Source organism: Daucus carota, chromosome 1, assembly GCF_001625215.2.
Source record: "Daucus carota subsp. sativus chromosome 1, DH1 v3.0, whole genome shotgun sequence".
Classification (NCBI taxonomy): domain Eukaryota; kingdom Viridiplantae; phylum Streptophyta; class Magnoliopsida; order Apiales; family Apiaceae; genus Daucus; species Daucus carota.
The window spans coordinates 4625692-4645127 of record NC_030381.2 but is presented as its reverse complement, the minus strand read 5'-3'; the positions used below and the strand labels follow the sequence as shown (position 1 = coordinate 4645127).

Below are 19436 nucleotides of genomic sequence, written 5' to 3'. Positions count from 1 at the left end.
TCCTTATAATAGATTAAATATATTATATACGATATATGTATCAAAAGATTATCAAACTTTTATGGATTGTTTTACTAAAGTTTTTTTTCTTAATATATTTATGATCATATTATTCAACTTTGTTGTTTTTTTGATAATATTTAAATAAACAAATATATTATAATTTCAGGGTGAATAAAAGAATGTCATACATTTCTTTCCTAACTTATTAAGACTATAAATCTATCATCATATCTTTGTCACATTTATAAATAAAAATTTATATAACTTCAATTTTCTATAAAATAGTTAGTCAAAAAATATATACATATATTTTGCAATTTATTTACTATCTTATATTTTGAGTACAAAGGTTTGAAAAGAAATATACTACTTGTTTCTTAATAATTTATCATCTTAATGTGTTTTAATTTGGTTTTGGTGCTACATTCTACTAATTTGCCTCACATCAAAAAATAATATAGAAGTCTAAGTTAAAATCACTTTTATAACTAAAATAAATACTGGTCGTATTTGTAGGACCAAAATTTGACGCATTACGTCATATATATAACTCAAATTGTTAAATAGAAAAGATGTCAGCGTCTAGACGTGCCTATATCTTGGATGTCCACGTCTCCATTTCTAGTGTGTCTCCCCTTTTGCTTAGTCTCTTCTCTGTTCCTAGAGTCGGTTGCAGTTTGCAGCGACCCTCATCAATAGTGCTAGTTTCTTGTATAAATAGTGCTATTGATTGAGTTTGTTTAGCCTTTTTCATAGTCTTTTTGAAAGAAATTCGTTGAAATTTAAACACAAATGATGAGGACCCGAGATTTAGTTAATTAGGGAGAAGAATTCACAAACACAACTTATTTGTCACAAAATATGTCGGAGAATAATAATTTTGTTCTTGGTAGAAATAAATCAGGAAATGGTAGTGAGAAAGCTGTGACTTATGATGCACATGGCAGTATTTCGGCGAAAGGGAAAAGGAAAGTTATGGAGGATACTTTGACAGTGAATTTAGGGTTTCTAAGGTGGGAATCGAGGAAATATGACTATTTTGGTGTTTATGATGGTCATGGAGGCTCGGAAGTAGCAACTGCTTGTCGTGATCATTTGCACCATTTGGTTGTAAAAGAGGTGGAGAAACAGCCCGGGAAAATGATAGATTGGGAAAAGGTGATGGTCACAAGCTTCCTTAGGATGGATGAACAAGTGATTGCCGAAAGAGTTGATGGTTTAACAGGCTCAACAGCTATTGTTGTGGTGGTAGGAGAAGAGGTGTTGGTTGTTGCTAACTGTGGAGATTCTAGAGCGGTTTTATCACATTCAAACATTGTTGTGCCATTGTCATTTGATCACAAGGTATGCGCAAGATTATTTAGAGTGAAGAACAAGTGAATTATCTTATTCAAAATACTAACATAAATACTATAAACATTAAAAGTACTATTTAACAATTTTAAAATGTAATCTTTGTCAAACATTGATATATAGTTGCACAAGATAACTTAATATGCATTATCAAACTATCATTTATATGTGTTTATATAATGAGTTGTATGTGAACATTGTTGCATACAATCTGATGGCCACCTTAATTGGTTCATATGTATATAGACATTCTAATTTAACTAGTATGTAATTCAGCATTTTAGCCAAAAAAAACTTATTCTCCAAGTGCATTTATATATGATAATTGTTGTTGAATTGACTAATTTTATATTTTATGAAAAGCCTGATCGTCCGGATGAGTTAAAGAGGATTGAAGACTCTGGTGGAGTGGTTGTCAATTGGAACGGGGAAAGAGTTCAGGGTGTTCTTGCAACTTCAAGATCTATAGGTAAATAAGTAATACATAGACTTCAAAGTTCAAATACATAGGAACATGGGATTTTATTGAATTATACTTCTATTTATTTAATTCATATTAAAAGAAATAAGACATCTAATGAATACTAGTGATATTTTTTAATTAATTAGTAAGAAAGGTGATCAGAAAATTGTATTACATTTAATTATTATTAACAAGTATATGTTTAAATCATATTGAAATTTGATTTAGGGGATGAACACTTGAAACCACATGTAATAGCTCAAGCAGATGTGACAGTGAAAGCAAGAAGTGATCTTGATGAGTTCATAATATTAGCTAGTGATGGTTTGTGGGACTTCATATCAAATGAAGAGGCATGCAAAGTTGTTAGATTTTGTTTGGAGCGGCAAACACAAAAGAGCACCATAAAGAAGTCTAGTGTAATCACCGATGAGAATGAGACTAAGAGTCGTGCTGCAGTAGCTGCACAAAGCCTTAAAAGGATAGCAATGAAGCGAGGTAGCGAAGATAACATTAGTGTTATCGTTATCGATTTGAACAAGCTCGGCAAAACTTCTGCCTAAAAGAGTATTCAGAGCTCCTGTGTTGCTGTATGTTAATTAATCTAGGGGTCGAGACTATCGTCAGGGGAGTTAAAAGTCCTTCGAATTTAATTAAATTTATGTACTAGCTAGTACCGTTTATATGTGTGCTTCTGGATTTCAATGTTAGTCTTCATGTGTTGTTTTCCAACTATCCTTGTGTTTTGTAATATAAATCTATCTACATGTTTTCTGACTTAAATCCCTGTGTTAAAATCATCTCTGTTGTGACTAGTAACTCGCAGTGATTTTTATGTTTACACGAGTTCCTTGTAGTGTTAGCTGTATATCGATCAATATTCAGGCCCAGAAGCTGATTTCCTCTTCTTGGAGACTTCAGCTCGCAGAGCCACAAAAACAAATCCTACATGAACATGTAGCGTAATTCTTGTTATGTTGGATTGACGGAACTTTTCGGATTTTGTTAAGGTGGTAATTTTGTTTCGATTTTTAAGTTACTTAGAATTCAGTAAATACTCTCTTTTTAGAAATATGTACTAAAACCGACTGATTATCACTACTGTCAAATTAAAGCTAATAACGGCTGGTTTTGACCTGAATTATACTAAAACCGACTGATTATCACTACTGTCGGAAGCTACTGATCGACCATCTACATTCACCCCAACTTGGTGGTTAAACTCCAGTGCAGTGACGATACTGCAGGGAAAGTCCTGCAGAAAAATAGCTCGACGACAGTATGATAAAAAGCTTAATACCGCCATTCTTTTGCTGCGGAAAAAGATCAAATTTTTTGTAGCAGTTACAGACTTGTTAGATTATCGTGTCTTTCTCAACATTGCATAAAGCCGATAATGCTATATATGATATATCTATATATCCAGCTTCGCAGCAGATAGTTTAAGAATATATATACTCATATTTTAATGAATCTGCAGCATTGATGGTATGGAAAGGTCAGGAAGACAATTTTACATATAAATGATCCGAGGCATCAGAGCCAGCATTTAGAAATGACCGTAATTTTGTCGGAATAAATATAAAGAATCTGTCACAGTTATCCGAACTCGACTGAACTTTTTAATGTCTAAATTCATAGGCAGTAGATTTTAAAATACTCTCTCCATCCCAAATTAAATGTTCTTTTCAATATCCTCGAAAGCAAAATGACCAATCATTAGCTAGATATTAAAAAGTATTTGTTTGTTATTTTAAAAATTAAAAAATTACATTTTATAATAGATTAGATATATTATGAAATGATACTTTAATTTATTTAATATTCTAGTTCTAGTTATATAATACATATAAGTTTGAGTTAAAACATAGTAGTTAATTTAACTAGTCAAAAACGACATGTATCATCGACGCGGAGAGTATCCCGGTAAAAGGAACTGAGGAAGATAAAGTTGAAGCAAGGAAACACAAGGTGACCTGCCATTAAATTGAGGGGCAGATAATCTTGACTCTTTGAAGAGGTATTGCGTTCCCAATGCATATATCCAGTTCTGCCTAAATTTAGGAACTTCATGACCATGAAAGAGAAGGAAACCTGCAGAATAAACTAGTCTTTCCATTTATATATACAACCAAAATGCATGCAGATGAACGCAATATAATACACAATGATGTTTGTAACACATACGGCGGGAGCATACGAATCCACAGTCGCAGTGTATCAATTTCATGTGTGATGGCATGTGAGTAAAGACTACCCAGAGTAGCCAGACCAGAACTCACCAGACCCCGTGTTTATCTCTTCCTGGCTCAGAACAATGAGTGAAAACTAATTGTAAATAAACAACTGCCTGTGGGACTCGAACCACCCTCTTCTTCGAGATAATAATTAGAATTTATTTACTCGAGAATGATCAGTAAAAAACAGGACAAAATCGATCGCGTACAACCGATGGACACGAAAAAAATGTTGGGATAAAACCGACTGGCATAAATAAGTCGATTTTATTAACTGGAATGACGTCAATCTACCTTCCTAGTAAGACTTCGACTTATTTAAACCGACCGAGCCAAGGTTGGTCGGTTTCGGAACTCAGGATCTTCGAGACTAAAATATATGGAATTTTGACCTCTCTGAGTTTAATATTTGATTTTAAAATTTAAAACATAATTTAATTAGGCTAGCCTCTCTTAGTTTTGCCAACGATAAGAATGCGGGTGTAAGTATTTTTCTGGCATACGAAAAGATTCTTATCTCTCCACAGTCTCAAGAGACAGGAGACTATCTGTTCATGTTTTAGGTCAAATTTTATAACTCATTGACTGAACTGTGAGAGCAAGTCCAATCCCACGTACAAAAATTTGACTAAGCTTTCCAATTTTGTTCCAACTCAATATAATTATAATATATTTAACTCTTTTCTTCCATGTATAATTAGTATTGTTGATGATGCTTAAATAAGATGGATCAAACTATCCTTCATATACATAGGAAAAAGAAGCTATCAGGCAAGCTAACTAGAGCAATTTGCCTTCGCTACAAACAATCTGACTCGTTTTATCTACCATAAGATAGGAGACAGGTCCATGATGATCAATACAGAGGGTTTAGATTTCTTTTTCTAGTGACTTCCGAAGCATATTTATTGAACTTGGAGTCCCTCAGCCTATACAACCAAGTAATCTGGCTGGGTTGGCATTAGTTGCAGTGTGCTTGCAGACAGTCACAGACATCAATATATCACACTTCTCAACCAAATTAACACTGACCCTCTGTGTGTTGCAGTCTTTGTCGTAATTCTTGACATAACTAAAGCTCTAAAACCCACATAAAATAACAACAATGATTGCTGAATTAAGTTTTGCCATCGGCTCCTCCAGCTTATCGAACTGCTGAAAAATCTGGCTCTAATATTTCTTTCTTCCGACTGCATTCCTGTCAATGGGCATGTTTGACCAAGCTTATTTTTCAAGCGTATGAACTTATAAATCATAAGTAAATTATTGGTAGGCTTAAAAAACAAGTAAGTTATTAGTAGGTTTAAAAAATTTATAAGTCAATTCCAAACTTATAAGATAGAATATGAAATATTGAAAAAATTAACTCTTTTTAATAAAATGATCTTATTTTCGAAATTTGTTTTTACAACAATGTGTAAGACCACTATAAAAAATAATTTATAATATTTTTATTATATTAATACTTTTTATACTTGATAATTAAGTTGTAAATTTTCAAAAATATAAATTAAAATTTACTTCTCACTGATAATTAACTTATCATATAAATAATTTATTACGGTTTTTGATTGGTTAACATGTCAATAAATGGTGAGAGATTTCATTGTTATGCACCTTTTAAATGTTTGTATACCATTTTAAGTTACATTATTACAAAATTAAATGAATTTTTTTTATCAACACAATAGTTTTATTAATTTATTAATAACTAGCCTTTAACCCCGTGCAAAGCACGGGCGGGTATATGATTAGTAATTTATTAATTATAATTTAATTCTTAACACCATTTTATTAGTATTTTAGTATTAATGAATTGGATTTTAGTTAAATTATATTAACCAACTCGTTATATCTTCTAACGGAAATTTAGACAAAAGATATTCAAAATTGTATATTTATAATTAGTTATACGTTTATCTATAAGTAATTTTTAATATTAATATATGTTATTAACAGTAGTTTCACCTTTTTTTTAACTAATTATAAATTATATTTAAAAAGATATTAATATACAGAAGGAGTGTTTTTAGTATATGAAACTGTTTAATAGATATCTACTTCTAGATTTTTAGTTTTAGAAAAGAGGACCAAACCAAAATTTTGTACGACTACAAATTATACCTATGTTGGCTTTTTATAGTAAAGTATAGTACTAGCCTTTAACCCGTGCAAAGCACGGGCGCTTATATAACTCGTAATTTATTAATTATAATTTAAATCTTAACACCATTTTATTAGTATTTTAGTATTAATAATTTGGATTTTAGTTAAATTATATTAACCACTGATTATATCTTCTAACGGAAATTTAACTTTCACAATTTATTATCTATCTATAATTATTTTCTGATATTAATATGTGATAGTTTATTATTCAATTAATTTTAAATCAAAATTTTCATATTTCATATATCTTCATATGTTACGTAATGGTTCGTGTTTGTAATGAAATAGAACACGTTATAGTTAAATTTCGAGTAGAATACGTTATGATTAAAAAGTAGCGTCTCTAATTATTTATATGTATTTTAGACAAAAGATATTCAAAATTGTATATTTATAATTAGTTATAGATTTATCTATAATTTTTTTTTAATATTAATATATGTTATTAACAGTAGTTTCATCTTTTTCAACTAATTATAAATTATATTTAAAAAGATATTAATATACATAAGGAGTGTTTTTAGTATATGAAACTGTTTAATAGCTATCTACATGTTGTAGACTTTTAGTTTTAGAGGAGAGTACCAAACCAAAATTTTGTACGACTACAAATTATATCTATGTTGGCTTTTTATCGTATAGTATAGATTTATTTTGATCATCAATCTTATTAAATTTCGATGGAGTGACTGTCAGACGATTGAAAAAACCAGTACAAAAAACTCGCGTAATTTTGATAGGAGATTTCTGTCAACGTTAGTTATTTTCGTTAGAGTTTTTTAAATTTATAATGTGTCTTACTGGTGTGGTCTTAGTGGTCAACAATCTAACCTGGTAGCTGGGGTCTCGAAAAATTGAACGACTTCCAACTAAATATTCTCTTTGTCTTAAAATAAGTGTCATTTCGATTTTCTGCCCGTAATTTAAAGTGTAAAGAATATATACTTCTAAACATTATTTTTCAAATTTTTTTTTGAATAAAAATATAGTTGTTAAACTTTTATTTGGAAAAAGAATATTTGAAAAATTATATATTGAAGTATGTTTTTTTTGCATCTCACATTGCGTGAAAAATCAAAACGACACTTATTTTGGGACAGAAGGAGTTTATGTATTCTAAATCGATATTCAATCGAGTATAATCAAATCCAGTTCAATAAATATTCAAATCAGATTTGACCGTATCTTAATCCAAAATTTAACCGAGTTTGACCCGAATCAAAACCAGCCCGATCTAAACCGAATTCGATCGTTATCAATCATTCACGGCATGAATAAATTTCAAAGTATTTACTCTTTAAATGATGAGGATATGCTGGTCACTGTTACGAGATTATCAGAACTATGGTTTATTACACTAAACGAGGGGAAAAACTGCACCAAATGTACGTACATTACATACAGTTATTCAGTAGAGACTCAACCGCAAATTATACACATGCTACATATACTATCATATATCTAACTAGTTTCTCAATTACCTATTTGAAATTGGATTGGTACCACTAGGAACTTCATGAGCGCTGGCATTGATAGCTCCATCTCGCCACTTTAATCCTTGATTCTCCAATGATTTATAGGCCCTTCCATGTTGAACTGTAACTGGAATTGCATTTCTTTGCGTACTAGCTTCTTGCTCGGTGGTGGTGCCGTTTCTTTGCGGAGTTTTTAAATTTGTGAGATTCGATTTCTTGGCAAAATTAGAATCAAATTCTGCTGTATCTGGTCTTGGAGAAAGTGGTGGTGATGTCTTTTCTTGGAGAGGCATGACAGGAATTAAGAAGAAGATGAACAAGAAGAGAGCCATTTTGTTGTAATGGGAAGTCTCCCCTGATTTTCTAGCCATGCTCATGCATACAATTTTAAAGGAGAAACTTATTATCCGTGAGAGCAGGTTTTTTACGTTAATTTGGCACGTATTCTGATATTTTTATACATTTTAGTTTCATAATATTTGTTTAAAGTTTTTTCTTAAATAAAATTTTAACGTTTAAACTTTTATTAAAAAAATAAATTTAAAAAACATTATGAAACTATATTTTATAAGAGTCTCACATGTTACAAACCGTAAATGTAAAGAACGTGCTAAGAGGAGGGGAGTATTCAACAACACACATGCATTTACACGAAGGTCTCTTGATATTGGCTTTTTATATTTTATTTTATTAAATTTGTTATCTTATTATTATACATTTGTTATTTATTTTCTTTCAAAGTTTTAGATTCTTATATGTTTGATATCATCCGATACGGAGAAATACTTATGTCTATTTGTAAATATTTTTGTGTACGAGAAAACAATTTTCTGGTTGCAAATCAGGCGCATTGATTTTGAGATATATAGGCCGTCAATTTCTGATGCCTTTTAATCATAGCCAGGTTCTAATTGTTCTAAGAATTTCGGTTCATTAAAAAATTTGTTAATCCTGATTAATTTTAAAAAAGAAATCACCGATTAACCAATTACACTCTAATATGAGTAAAAATCTAAGACTTATTCAAAAAATCTCCGCTAAATCTGTTATAAATCATGAATTGACAGATCAATTGATTAGTTCTTATTCCCGATTTATACGATTAAGATTGATTAATTATATCTATATGTTTAATTAGGCGCCCACCCACTGCACAAGGGAGCGGAGAGAAAAATGAAAATGTCAGACTGGGGGACAAATGCATTAATTCGAATTTGTTTTTCCGCAGTAGCTTTTACAAAGTTTGTTAAGGGTGACAGCACCTTTAATTTGTTGTTTTTCAAGTGAAAACGAAAATGCATTAGTAATATCAAAGAAAAACACAAGGGAGAGGCCGCAGAGAAGTTAGAAGATGGTAGTTCACTAGTTCTTAGGTAGTAGACATACAGATGAAGCCAGCTTAAATTTGGCATGGTGACATGCAGATTTGAAGTTTTGTAGAGGAGAATTTAATGAGAGGTGCATGCGTGTTATGCTGACAAAACAAAGATGGATCAGAGAAATCAAAGATGTTGATGAGGAGCTGCATTGAATTGATATGGGATACGTATTGCATGGCGTTTCATTTCGGTTCTGGTTCGATCTTTATGTTTATTGAAAATATCAAATTCTAATCGGTAAAAAATCACATGTGATAAAATATATTATAAAATATTGAATTAAAATTTCTGATTTACGGGTGTTACTGATTTACAAGTTTTTATTTATTATATATTTTCAATTTATGATTTTATTTTTATTTTTTGAAGAAAAAAGGGACTCTTGAGCAGTGGTGACTGGTGTAACATCAATCAGCACGCTGAAAGCAAGAAGAGGCTAATGATCATATGCAATAATATTCTGTAGGGTTTGCTCCTAGGCCCTTTTCATAATTATCCTTTCAAGTTTCACTGCATATTTTACTCAATTTTGTGTAACTCATTTGGGCCTGTTCATCCAGCCCAAAAGTTGCTGTCAACAGAAATTTGGAGCCTACATAACGGCCCACAAGCCACTCAAAATGACTAGCATGCTCCTGTAGTAAATAAAGTGAGTTTAGTAGTTGTAGTTAGCTGTAAAAGCCTACATATTTTGAAGCTTTGGCTGTGAAAATAAATATGTAACATGCATGACTAAGACTTAAAGGACACCTTTGATAAAAAAAAAAGACTTAAAGGACACCTCATTCTTTTTTGATTAGAAGTTCTGTTACATCTTTTCAGCTTTTCTTTGAGCCTCCACGCTATGATATTTGTGATAACTTTTGGATAGGCTGTGGTTTTTTCAGATGGGGTGATTTAACAGATACCGAAGGTGTTTGCTTCGGCTTATATGTTTTGATTTTAAATCATTTTTGATTTTAAGTTAAAAAAATATTTATTTGTATACTCCTTCCATCCCTTTGAATTATATACATATGGGATGTACACAAAGAATAACAAGAAAATACAAAGTGGGTAAAGTGGTGAGACCCATAGATAGATTTGAAAAAGTAGATGAAATTAGTGGGTGGTTGAGATTTTTATATTATAAAATTATACTATCTCTGTTTTTTATTATTTGAAGTTTTGACTTTTGGCACACATCTTTAGGTGAGTTGATCGGATTGTAAAAATTATTATTTTTGATTGATTTTTTTTGTGAATTAAAATTTTGATTATATATTTTTATTCAAAAAAAAATTTAAAAAAATAATATTTTTAACTACTCGGTCAAAGCACTTAAAAATATGTGCCCAAAGTCAAAACGTCAAATATTAAAAAACATAGGGAATACTAGTTTAGAAAAATTCTGAGATGTATAGAATTGAATGAGATATCCAAAAAAGGAAAGTGTATAGATTTCAGTGGTCCGGAAGGAGTAATAAATAAAAAATTGATGTAAATTTAGTAACAATGCAAAATTGACTTAAAGGATGTACTCTCCTAGTCAATTTATTTTATTTTTATCATTTTTTAATAAAGAAATAGTTTCAACACTAAAATAAATAATTTATTAAATTAAATTTTTAATTATTATTTTAATAATTCATAAATCATCTATAATATAAAATAATCCAAACCAATAATTAAAACCGAACACTTTTTACATTAAATCATATAAGTTATAATTTTAAACTTATCCGGTGTCACTAAAACGTAAAAATAAAACCTGAGCCACAAAAATATTGTATCAACTTATTCATCAGCGTGGAATAAACATTATTAAAGTGAGCATTTACGGATGAAAAAATTAATATAAAATTTAAATACAATATACGATGTAAACAGAGATCTAGACATTTACTGGCTTTTGAAATTTGCGGGCCAACATTTCGTAAGCCGAAAGAATCAAGCCCAAAATTGTAATAATTTTCACACTTAACAGGCCCGTCAATATCTATGTCCCACAAACTAAAAATAAGCCCTACAACTCTGTACTTGTCAAAACCAACCACTCTGACCCACTACTTGTAAATCAAAGGGAAGAATTTTTATTTGTTGAAGTGTAATCCACCAACTCTGATCTTCAGTACTGTGTTTGGAAACTTAAATGGTTAATACTTCTACTGCATCAAAAGTCTTGTTATGTTTAGCCCAATGCAGATGGCTGGCTTATTTGAAGAATTCAACCAAGCCTTATGAGGTCGTGTACTTGAATAATATTGGCTTCAGATGGATCATGGAAGGTGCATTATGATGTCAAAGAATAATGTTTGTTTTCGACTTTTAGTTAGAGGCGGATTTCTGACAAGTGATCGATATTCTCTCAGTGATTTTTTATAGGTGAAATGTGAAAACACTAAAATGGTTGTAAAACGCAGAAACAGTGACATGACTCTACATTTGGGGCATAAACTTGCCTTTCGCTCCCTGAGAGTTGAACCTGAGTTTCTCATGAGCCTTAATTCCGTTATCATCTTAAGTGATTGAGTTTTTGTGAGCATGACCTCTCTCCCAAAACTCAAAATGCTAGAAAGAAGGCTTATTATGATCATATTATATTCTAACATTTTAATTCATTAATCCAGGACATAGTGTTGAACATCCAAACATTTAAAATTATGTCATCTACCGTTCTCAAAAAAACAGAAAAACACGAATTGATGATACATCTCTATCAATGCTGCAACACGGTCCATTTTAATCTGCAAAATCTTCACAGTCTGAATTGTTTGACAAATTGGTCTGGTCTCGCCTGAGTTGCACTTCTCTACGAAAGTGACCATCGTACTGTGATCAAACTGATAGTCTGACAAATCGCAACCAGATAAGCCGTGACAACGACATTATCATGAAAAATACTCACATTAATCCGTAATATAATTAATACTCGTACGCATAATTTAGCTGGTTAAGAATGGTTTAAAATAAATACATTTTTGTCTGCATGCATTTGGATTAGGCATCATATTAAGCACATCATTATCGCCAAAACCAAACATCAGAGACTAATTTGCCAGGCACTGCAATTGTTTACTCATGCACTTTGTTGCAAATTATACTAAATTTCTTATCGAATATTCTTATTGTTGATCATTAGTAATTTAATGTATTTCTGTTTGTTAGCTAATGATTTAGCTGTTACGACAATCTTTCAGATATCCGGGGAGTTACCTTGATCATCAGAATTTAAAAAAGTCGAGTCCGATGAATGTCTGGGGAGTTACCTCGAACATTTTATTTTACGAACTCTTGTTATCGAGACGAGAAGATTCTGGAACCCGAAAAAATAGGCAAATCTGAATTCAGTGTATGTTATCTTTGTCTAGCTCACCCTTGTGAACAGCAGGACCATAACCAGTTGTAATTTTGTATGGTCCGTGACCTATTGTCAACCAAAAATTGGTCTGACAAATTATATAAATCACAAGATTCTTAGAGAAGATCGAAGTATTAATTTATCTTTTCTTTTCATAATGTTGTGTTTTATGGCTAGCTTTTTGTAGACAATAATTTCAGTCCTTGAGAAAAGTTGACAGATATTCCAGGGTAAAAATTCAGTGCAACCTGGACATATAAACAAAAATGCCACAATTTAATATGCAATAGCATCATTACTTAATAATTCATTTCCAAGCATTTTTTCAGACATATAGGATTGATCTTATGAATTGGAGTACTGCTCTTCCAGAGCACTGGTAAGTTCTATGTATCCAAATCTTGCTTTACGACCAAATATACCGGATATGTTTAATTTAGACAAAAGGAATACTCTCATATACTTCTTCTGTCCATCAATCGTTTTGGAGGACGGAATTTGGTTAAGACTCTTATAAAATTTAGTTTTATAATTATTTGAATTTTTTTTTCTGAATATAAATTTAATATTCAATATTTATAACGAAAGATTTTAAAAATAAATAATAAAATTATATTTATATGTACTTTAGAAGCGTGCCAAATAAAAAAGATAAAAAAAAATGAGAACGGGGAGAGCTTAAAATAATTGTATAGGATTTGAAGGATAAGGGATTAGAACAACTAATGGCCAAAGAAGACAACAAGTGTCAACCACAACACAACGAAGAGTAGAGATGTAATTTTGTTCTGTTAAAGAAAAAAAGAATCGTGTATGTACTAGTACTTGTATTTTATAGAACTAAAGCTTTCGTTTTATATAGTTTAGAGGCAGAAATGAGGGGTTGGCTCACCTAATAAATCCAACAAAAGCAACAAAAACTCTATACACCCTTTTCATTACTTTCCACATTCTCTATACAAAGCCACAATTTCAATAACCTGTCAAAATATGTATTCCTTGGCTTTTTAAAAATATTTTTGAGGTATTATTATTATTATTATTTTTTGTTATACCGGGTGTCCGTATCAGTTTGTGAGCACCTCGGAAGGTGACAGAGCAACGCCACATTCCGAATATCATAGTATTGACGTATTGTTGTCAAGGTTTTCATAAATATATGAATGTGTTTGATCGTAATTGATACTCTCTTCTAAATTAGAAAATGTATGGAAATGTTGACCATAATCCTACAACACATGCAGGAGTTGATTCTGTCACCACTATAATTGAACTTGTTGATCTGACAATAGTTTGGACAGATTATTAAGTTTCACAATTTCACTCAAAAGTGAGTTGCTGATGAGATATAAGAAAGAGCCATTACAGGGCTGCTATCAATCTAGAAGAACCAAGAAAGCAGACTTATAATTGGCCAATTGGGCTTAACCTTTTGTTTGTTTGGATTAGGTAGGAACAAAATCATTTTGTTCAACACATATTTATCAATACAAGTCTGAGTTAAATCAAACATGTATAGAATTTAACCTAATTTACTAATTTCAGAAGAATAGACATAAGTAAGAATCCACAACCTTTTTCTCGATTTTTGTTTTTGGATGATTAGTCGGAACTGTAGTTTAGACTGAGCGTCTTAACTCCGCAACTCATTATAGCTGAACGTATCTTGTTAAGTTCTTCACATCTGAATTATGCCAGAGAAAACTACAATTTTGTTAATATGAGTAAGAGGTTAATTGCACACTTCATTATAATTGGAGTGTCAAAGCCCAAAAGCAAGAAACACCAATTAGGAGATTCAATGTAGTACAAAAAGCTTCAAAAATCAACTACTTAAAGTATAGTACTTGCAAAAGGACAGGGGGATTTGGTAATCCAGCAGATAAGTCATCAAAATATATAACTGCATGCAAAAAAATAATCTTTATTCCATAATACTAGTGCTTTTTATTATGCATGATAACGAAATGTGAAGTAAAAAAACAGAAATGGGGAGTAGAGAAGTTTGTTTATAGCTGCTCTGGTAAGTTGATGCATACGTGGGAACTGGGGACAGAGTTGACTTCTTCACAAACTGCTTCATTTATAAAGGCTTTGCTCCTCTGGGTGCAGTAGCTCAAAATAAAGCACACATACTTAATACTCACAAGGGTTGGTTGCACGATAAATTACGAGTTCTCCTAAAATCTCGAGTGTTAGGACGAGGGCGTCACCGGATTTCAAATATTCATACCTTCTGACTTGGAAAACTTGTTTTATATTTTTCTTTGCTTCTCATGTTGACCTTTGTCTGTCATCAAACAGCAAAATCTCTATCCTGCTCCATTATTTACTCCACATTAAAGTTTAATTCTTCAACTTTTTTTTCAATAAAACAGTAGTTAGGTGCTCATTAAAGATAGCAATGGGGATTTGCTGACAAGGGTTTTTCCTCTCCTCATCTCTTAAATTGTCACCCTTTTCAAGAAACATCATAACTTCTCTACAGACTACAACTACAAGTACCCAAAAACACATAGTTGCATGCAGTTTAATACGCGTCTCTTCTCAACCAACATCATCAAATCTTCTTGTCCCATAATTACTGCACTCTGCAGAGCCCAACTGCACATTTTTTTCATAATCTTCTGCATGCAAAACATAAGTCTAATGAGTCAAACACTGGCCTTTTGTTTCCTTCATCACTTGCTTCTTTAGTTTGCTGTGAATCTTGGTCTCAGACAAACATGGCAACAACATTCTTGTCAAAACATGTGTTTAGTCATCCTTTGTTTCTTGTTCTTTGCCTCTTCTTTGTTGCTAGCTCTGTTGTCTGCAAGCATTCATCATCAAAAACTTTATATGTTCTTCTTGAAGTGAGACAGTCATTTGTAGATGACCCACAGAATGTACTTAAAGATTGGTCTGTAAAGAATCCAAATTTTTGTACATGGAGAGGGATTTCATGTGGAAGAGACCCTAAAGATGGCTCACTTCATGTAATGAGTTTGAACCTTTCTGATTCTTCACTCACTGGATCAATATCTCCCTCTCTAGGCCATTTGAATGACCTGCTCCACCTTGATCTTTCTTTAAACCAGCTCTCAGGCCCTATCCCACCTAATCTCTCTAACCTTTCTTCTTTACAAACTTTACTACTATTCTCTAACCAACTCTCAGGGCCCATACCAACTCAACTTGGATCACTTTACAGCCTCCAAGTGCTTCGAATTGGCGATAACGGGTTGACAGGGGAGATTCCAAGCTCATTTGGTGATCTTGAGAACTTGGTTGTGCTTGCTTTGGCCTCTTGTAGTCTCAATGGCACAATTCCTAAAGAAATTGGGAAACTTGGGTCACTTCAGAATCTTATCTTGCAGCAAAATGAGTTGCATGGGCCTATTCCAGGTGAGCTTGGCAACTGTTCTAGTCTTGTTGTGTTCACTGCAGCTGAAAATTTTCTGAATGGGTCAATCCCAGCTGAATTGAGCAATCTCAAGAATCTTGAAAATTTAAATCTTGCTAATAACACTTTGTCTGGTGAAATTCCAAGTGAGCTTGGGGAATTGGACCAGCTTGTTTATCTGAACTTTCTTGGTAATCAGCTTGAAGGGTCAATTCCGAAGTCTCTTGGAAAATTGGGAAATCTTGTAAATCTTGATCTTTCTGGAAACAAGCTGACTGGTGAGATTCTTGGTGAGTTTGGCAACATGGGTCAGCTTCTTTTCTTGGTCTTGTCAAGTAACAATCTCTCTGGGACAATTCCAAGAAGTATTTGCTCTAATACAACTAGTTTAGAGCATATGATGATCGGTGAAAATCGCCTTTTTGGCGAAATCCCAAGGGAGTTGAAAGATTGCAGGAAGCTTAAACAGCTTGATTTGTCCAATAATACACTAAATGGATCAATCCCATTGGAACTTTTTGAGCTTGTTGAACTGACTGATCTTACACTCAACAATAATACTCTGGATGGTTCCATTTCTCCATTTATAGCAAACCTCACCAATCTTCAGACATTGGCATTGTACCAGAATAATTTGAAGGGTAATCTGCCAAGAGAAATTGGAATGCTTGGGAAACTCGAGATTTTGTATTTGTATGACAATCATTTGTCCGGGGAGATTCCAGTGGAGATTGGTAACTGCTCTAGCTTACAATGGTTTGATTTGTATGGAAATCATTTCTCTGGGCAAATCCCTGTGACACTCGGAAGGCTAGAGCAACTGAAGTTTCTTCATCTCAGAGAGAATGATCTTTCGGGCAAAATTCCAGCCACTTTGGGTAACTGTCATCAATTAACAGTTCTTGATTTAGCAGATAACAGACTCTCTGGAGGAATTCCCGAGACTTTCGGATATCTTCAAGCCCTGCAACAGTTCATGCTTTACAACAATTCCCTTGAAGGTAACCTTCCCAGTGGCCTAACTTATCTTGCAAACTTGACTAGAGTAAATCTTTCGAATAATAGGCTAAATGGTAGCATTGCTGCATTGTGTAGCTCGCATTCTTTTCTTTCCTTTGATGTCACAAACAATGCATTTGATAATGAAATTCCGCTTTTACTTGGTAAATCACTCTCACTTGAAAGGCTGAGGCTAGGGAAAAATCATTTTGTCGGGGAAATTCCTTGGACATTAGGAGAAATACAAAAACTTACACTCCTAGATCTTTCTGCCAATTCACTCACTGGTTCAATACCACCCCAGCTTTCTATGTGCAAATCACTGACCCATATTGATCTTAATAACAACCATCTATCTGGTCAAATCCCGTCGTGGCTAGGAAACTTGAGTAACCTGGGAGAATTGAAGCTCTCTTTCAATCAGTTCTATGGCCCTCTTCCACCAGAACTATTCAATTGTTCTGATCTTTTGGTCCTTTCTCTTGATGGCAATGCTCTCAATGGAACAATCCCTACTGAAATTGGCAAACTTGGGTCAATTAATGTCCTCAATCTTGACAGCAACAATTTTTCTGGACCAATTCCTCCAGCCATTGGTGGGCTAAGGAAGCTTTATGAGCTTCGGCTTTCAAGAAACAGCTTCAGTGGTGAAATACCATTTGAGCTTGGACAACTCCAAGACCTTCAGAGCATTCTAGACCTTAGCCACAACAACCTCACAGGCCAAATACCATTTTCCTTCGGAAAACTGATCAAACTTGAATCACTGGAGTTATCTGAGAATAAACTTGCTGGAGGAGTACCACCCCAGCTTATTGAAATGAGCAGCTTGACCCGCCTGAATCTTTCCCACAACAATCTTCAAGGGAAGCTTGACAAGCGTTATTCACACTGGCCAGTCGATTCATTTGCTGGAAATACAGGCCTCTGTGGAAGCCCTCTTGAAAATTGCAATGATGTTGATTCCAACAGTCAGCAATCAGGCTTGAAGCAATCATCAGTAGTTGTCATTTCAGCAATATCAGCAATTGTAGCCAGTGTCCTAATGTTAATAGGAGCTGCCCTCTTCCTTAAACACAAGCGAGATTCTATCAGAAGAGCAAATGACATCAGTTATACTTACTCTTCAAGATCTTCCAAGGCATCAAGGAGGCCTTTCTTTCAGTACGGGGCTGACAAGGATCACTTCAGATGGGAAGCAATTATGGAAGCGACAGATGATTTGAGTGATGAGTTCATAATTGGGTCAGGCGGATCAGGAACAGTCTACAAAGCTGAACTGTTAACTGGTGAAACCATAGCAGTCAAGAAGATACAGAGAAAGGATGATCCTTTGATGGACAAAAGCTTTGGACGAGAAGTGAAGACACTTGGGATGATAAGGCACAGGCATTTAGTGAAGTTGCTGGGATACTGCCGCAATAGAGGAGAAGGGCCAAACTTGCTGATATACGAGTTCATGGAAAACGGAAGTGTGTGGGATTGGTTGCACAAACAACCACTCAATGCCAAGAAAAAGAAGTGCCTTGAGTGGGAAACAAGATTGAGGATTGCAGTTGGATTAGCCCATGGTGTCGAATATTTGCATCATGATTGTGCCCCCAAGATCATTCACAGGGATATAAAATCCAGCAATGTGCTGTTAGATTATAGCATGGAAGCACATTTGGGAGATTTTGGATTGGCAAAGACAATCTCAGACAACGAGTCGATCACAATTGAATCTAACACTTGCTTTGCAGGATCCTACGGTTATATTGCTCCAGGTAAAATTCAGATTATCATCTTAAGTATCCATGTTTAGCATGTTATGTTTCTCTAGTCTCACATATGTTTCCCATTTTTTTCAGAGTATGCTTATTCAATGAAAGCAACAGAGAAAAGCGATGTTTACAGTATGGGAATTGTGCTGATTGAGCTCGTGAGCGGTCGGATGCCAACTGATGGAAGCTTTGGAGAGAATATGGACACGGTTAGTTGGCTCGAGTCCCGGATTAATGCTCAAGGATCTGATCACGATGAGCTGATAGACCCAGCTCTGAGACCGCTCTTGCCAAATGAAGAGAGTTCTGCATTCCAAGTGCTTGAGATAGCGATGGAGTGCACAAAAACTGCACCAACCGAGAGGCCATCTTCGCGAGAAGTTAGTGATCTTCTCGTCCATGTCTACAATGATAGGATGCATCAAATGGAAAAGATGAGTCCAGATTCATATGCATAGTAACTAAGCTTAGTCTGTTATGAAAATTCTCTGAAATGGATTGGTATATAACCTGATATATTAGTGTTTATTATATATTTGGACAGAGTTCTGGGGAGTGGGATCTTGGATTAGTGCAAGTAAAACGTTCGTAAGAATTAAGATTAATGAAGAGTACATTGGTTTGCTTTCAGCTTCTTTGGTCATTTTATGATTGACATTTTGCACTTGTTCAAAGTTCAAACCAAACGATGGAATATCAACACAAATAAAAGTTACACATAGCTATGTTACCCGTACTCAGCTAAAAATATTCAACTTAGATACATGTCAAAGTATCAGACTCGACAATAATTTGAAATTTTTACATGTTCTTGGCTTAAAATAAACGTCGGAATATCCATACCCATGTCCGAGTGTCGAGTATCCGACA

General features: G+C 33.5%; 2 protein-coding genes across 2 annotated transcripts; both read left to right on the top strand.

The window, feature by feature from the left end:
• The first annotated feature begins 607 nt into the window (after positions 1-607).
• On the top strand, positions 608-2382 carry LOC108199390 (protein phosphatase 2C 51). Its single transcript, XM_017367190.2, has 3 exons — positions 608-1347; positions 1720-1825; positions 2048-2382. The coding sequence occupies exons 1-3, from the start codon at positions 865-867 to the stop codon at positions 2380-2382; spliced, it is 924 nt and encodes a 307-aa protein (XP_017222679.2). The 5' UTR covers positions 608-864.
• A 12175-nt stretch (positions 2383-14557) lies between these two features.
• Positions 14558-19196, top strand: LOC108201256 (LRR receptor-like serine/threonine-protein kinase GSO1). Its single transcript, XM_017369795.2, has 2 exons — positions 14558-18569; positions 18654-19196. Exons 1-2 carry the CDS (start codon positions 15146-15148, stop codon positions 19022-19024), a joined length of 3795 nt encoding a protein of 1264 aa, XP_017225284.1. The 5' UTR covers positions 14558-15145; the 3' UTR covers positions 19025-19196.
• The last annotated feature ends 240 nt before the right edge of the window (positions 19197-19436 follow it).

What these genes read in the sequence shown, in the direction of transcription:
- LOC108199390 (XM_017367190.2), top strand. Translation starts at nt 865, where the DNA reads ATGTCGGAGAATAATAATTTTGTTCTTGGTAGAAATAAATCAGGAAAT. An exon ending in CATTGTCATTTGATCACAAG is followed by an intron (nt 1,348 to 1,719) that starts GTATGCGCAAGA and finishes TTTTATGAAAAG; the next exon opens with CCTGATCGTCCGGATGAGTT. An exon ending in TGCAACTTCAAGATCTATAG is followed by an intron (nt 1,826 to 2,047) that starts GTAAATAAGTAA and finishes AATTTGATTTAG; the next exon opens with GGGATGAACACTTGAAACCA.
- LOC108201256 (XM_017369795.2), top strand. Translation starts at nt 15,146, where the DNA reads ATGGCAACAACATTCTTGTCAAAACATGTGTTTAGTCATCCTTTGTTT. An exon ending in CTACGGTTATATTGCTCCAG is followed by an intron (nt 18,570 to 18,653) that starts GTAAAATTCAGA and finishes CATTTTTTTCAG; the next exon opens with AGTATGCTTATTCAATGAAA.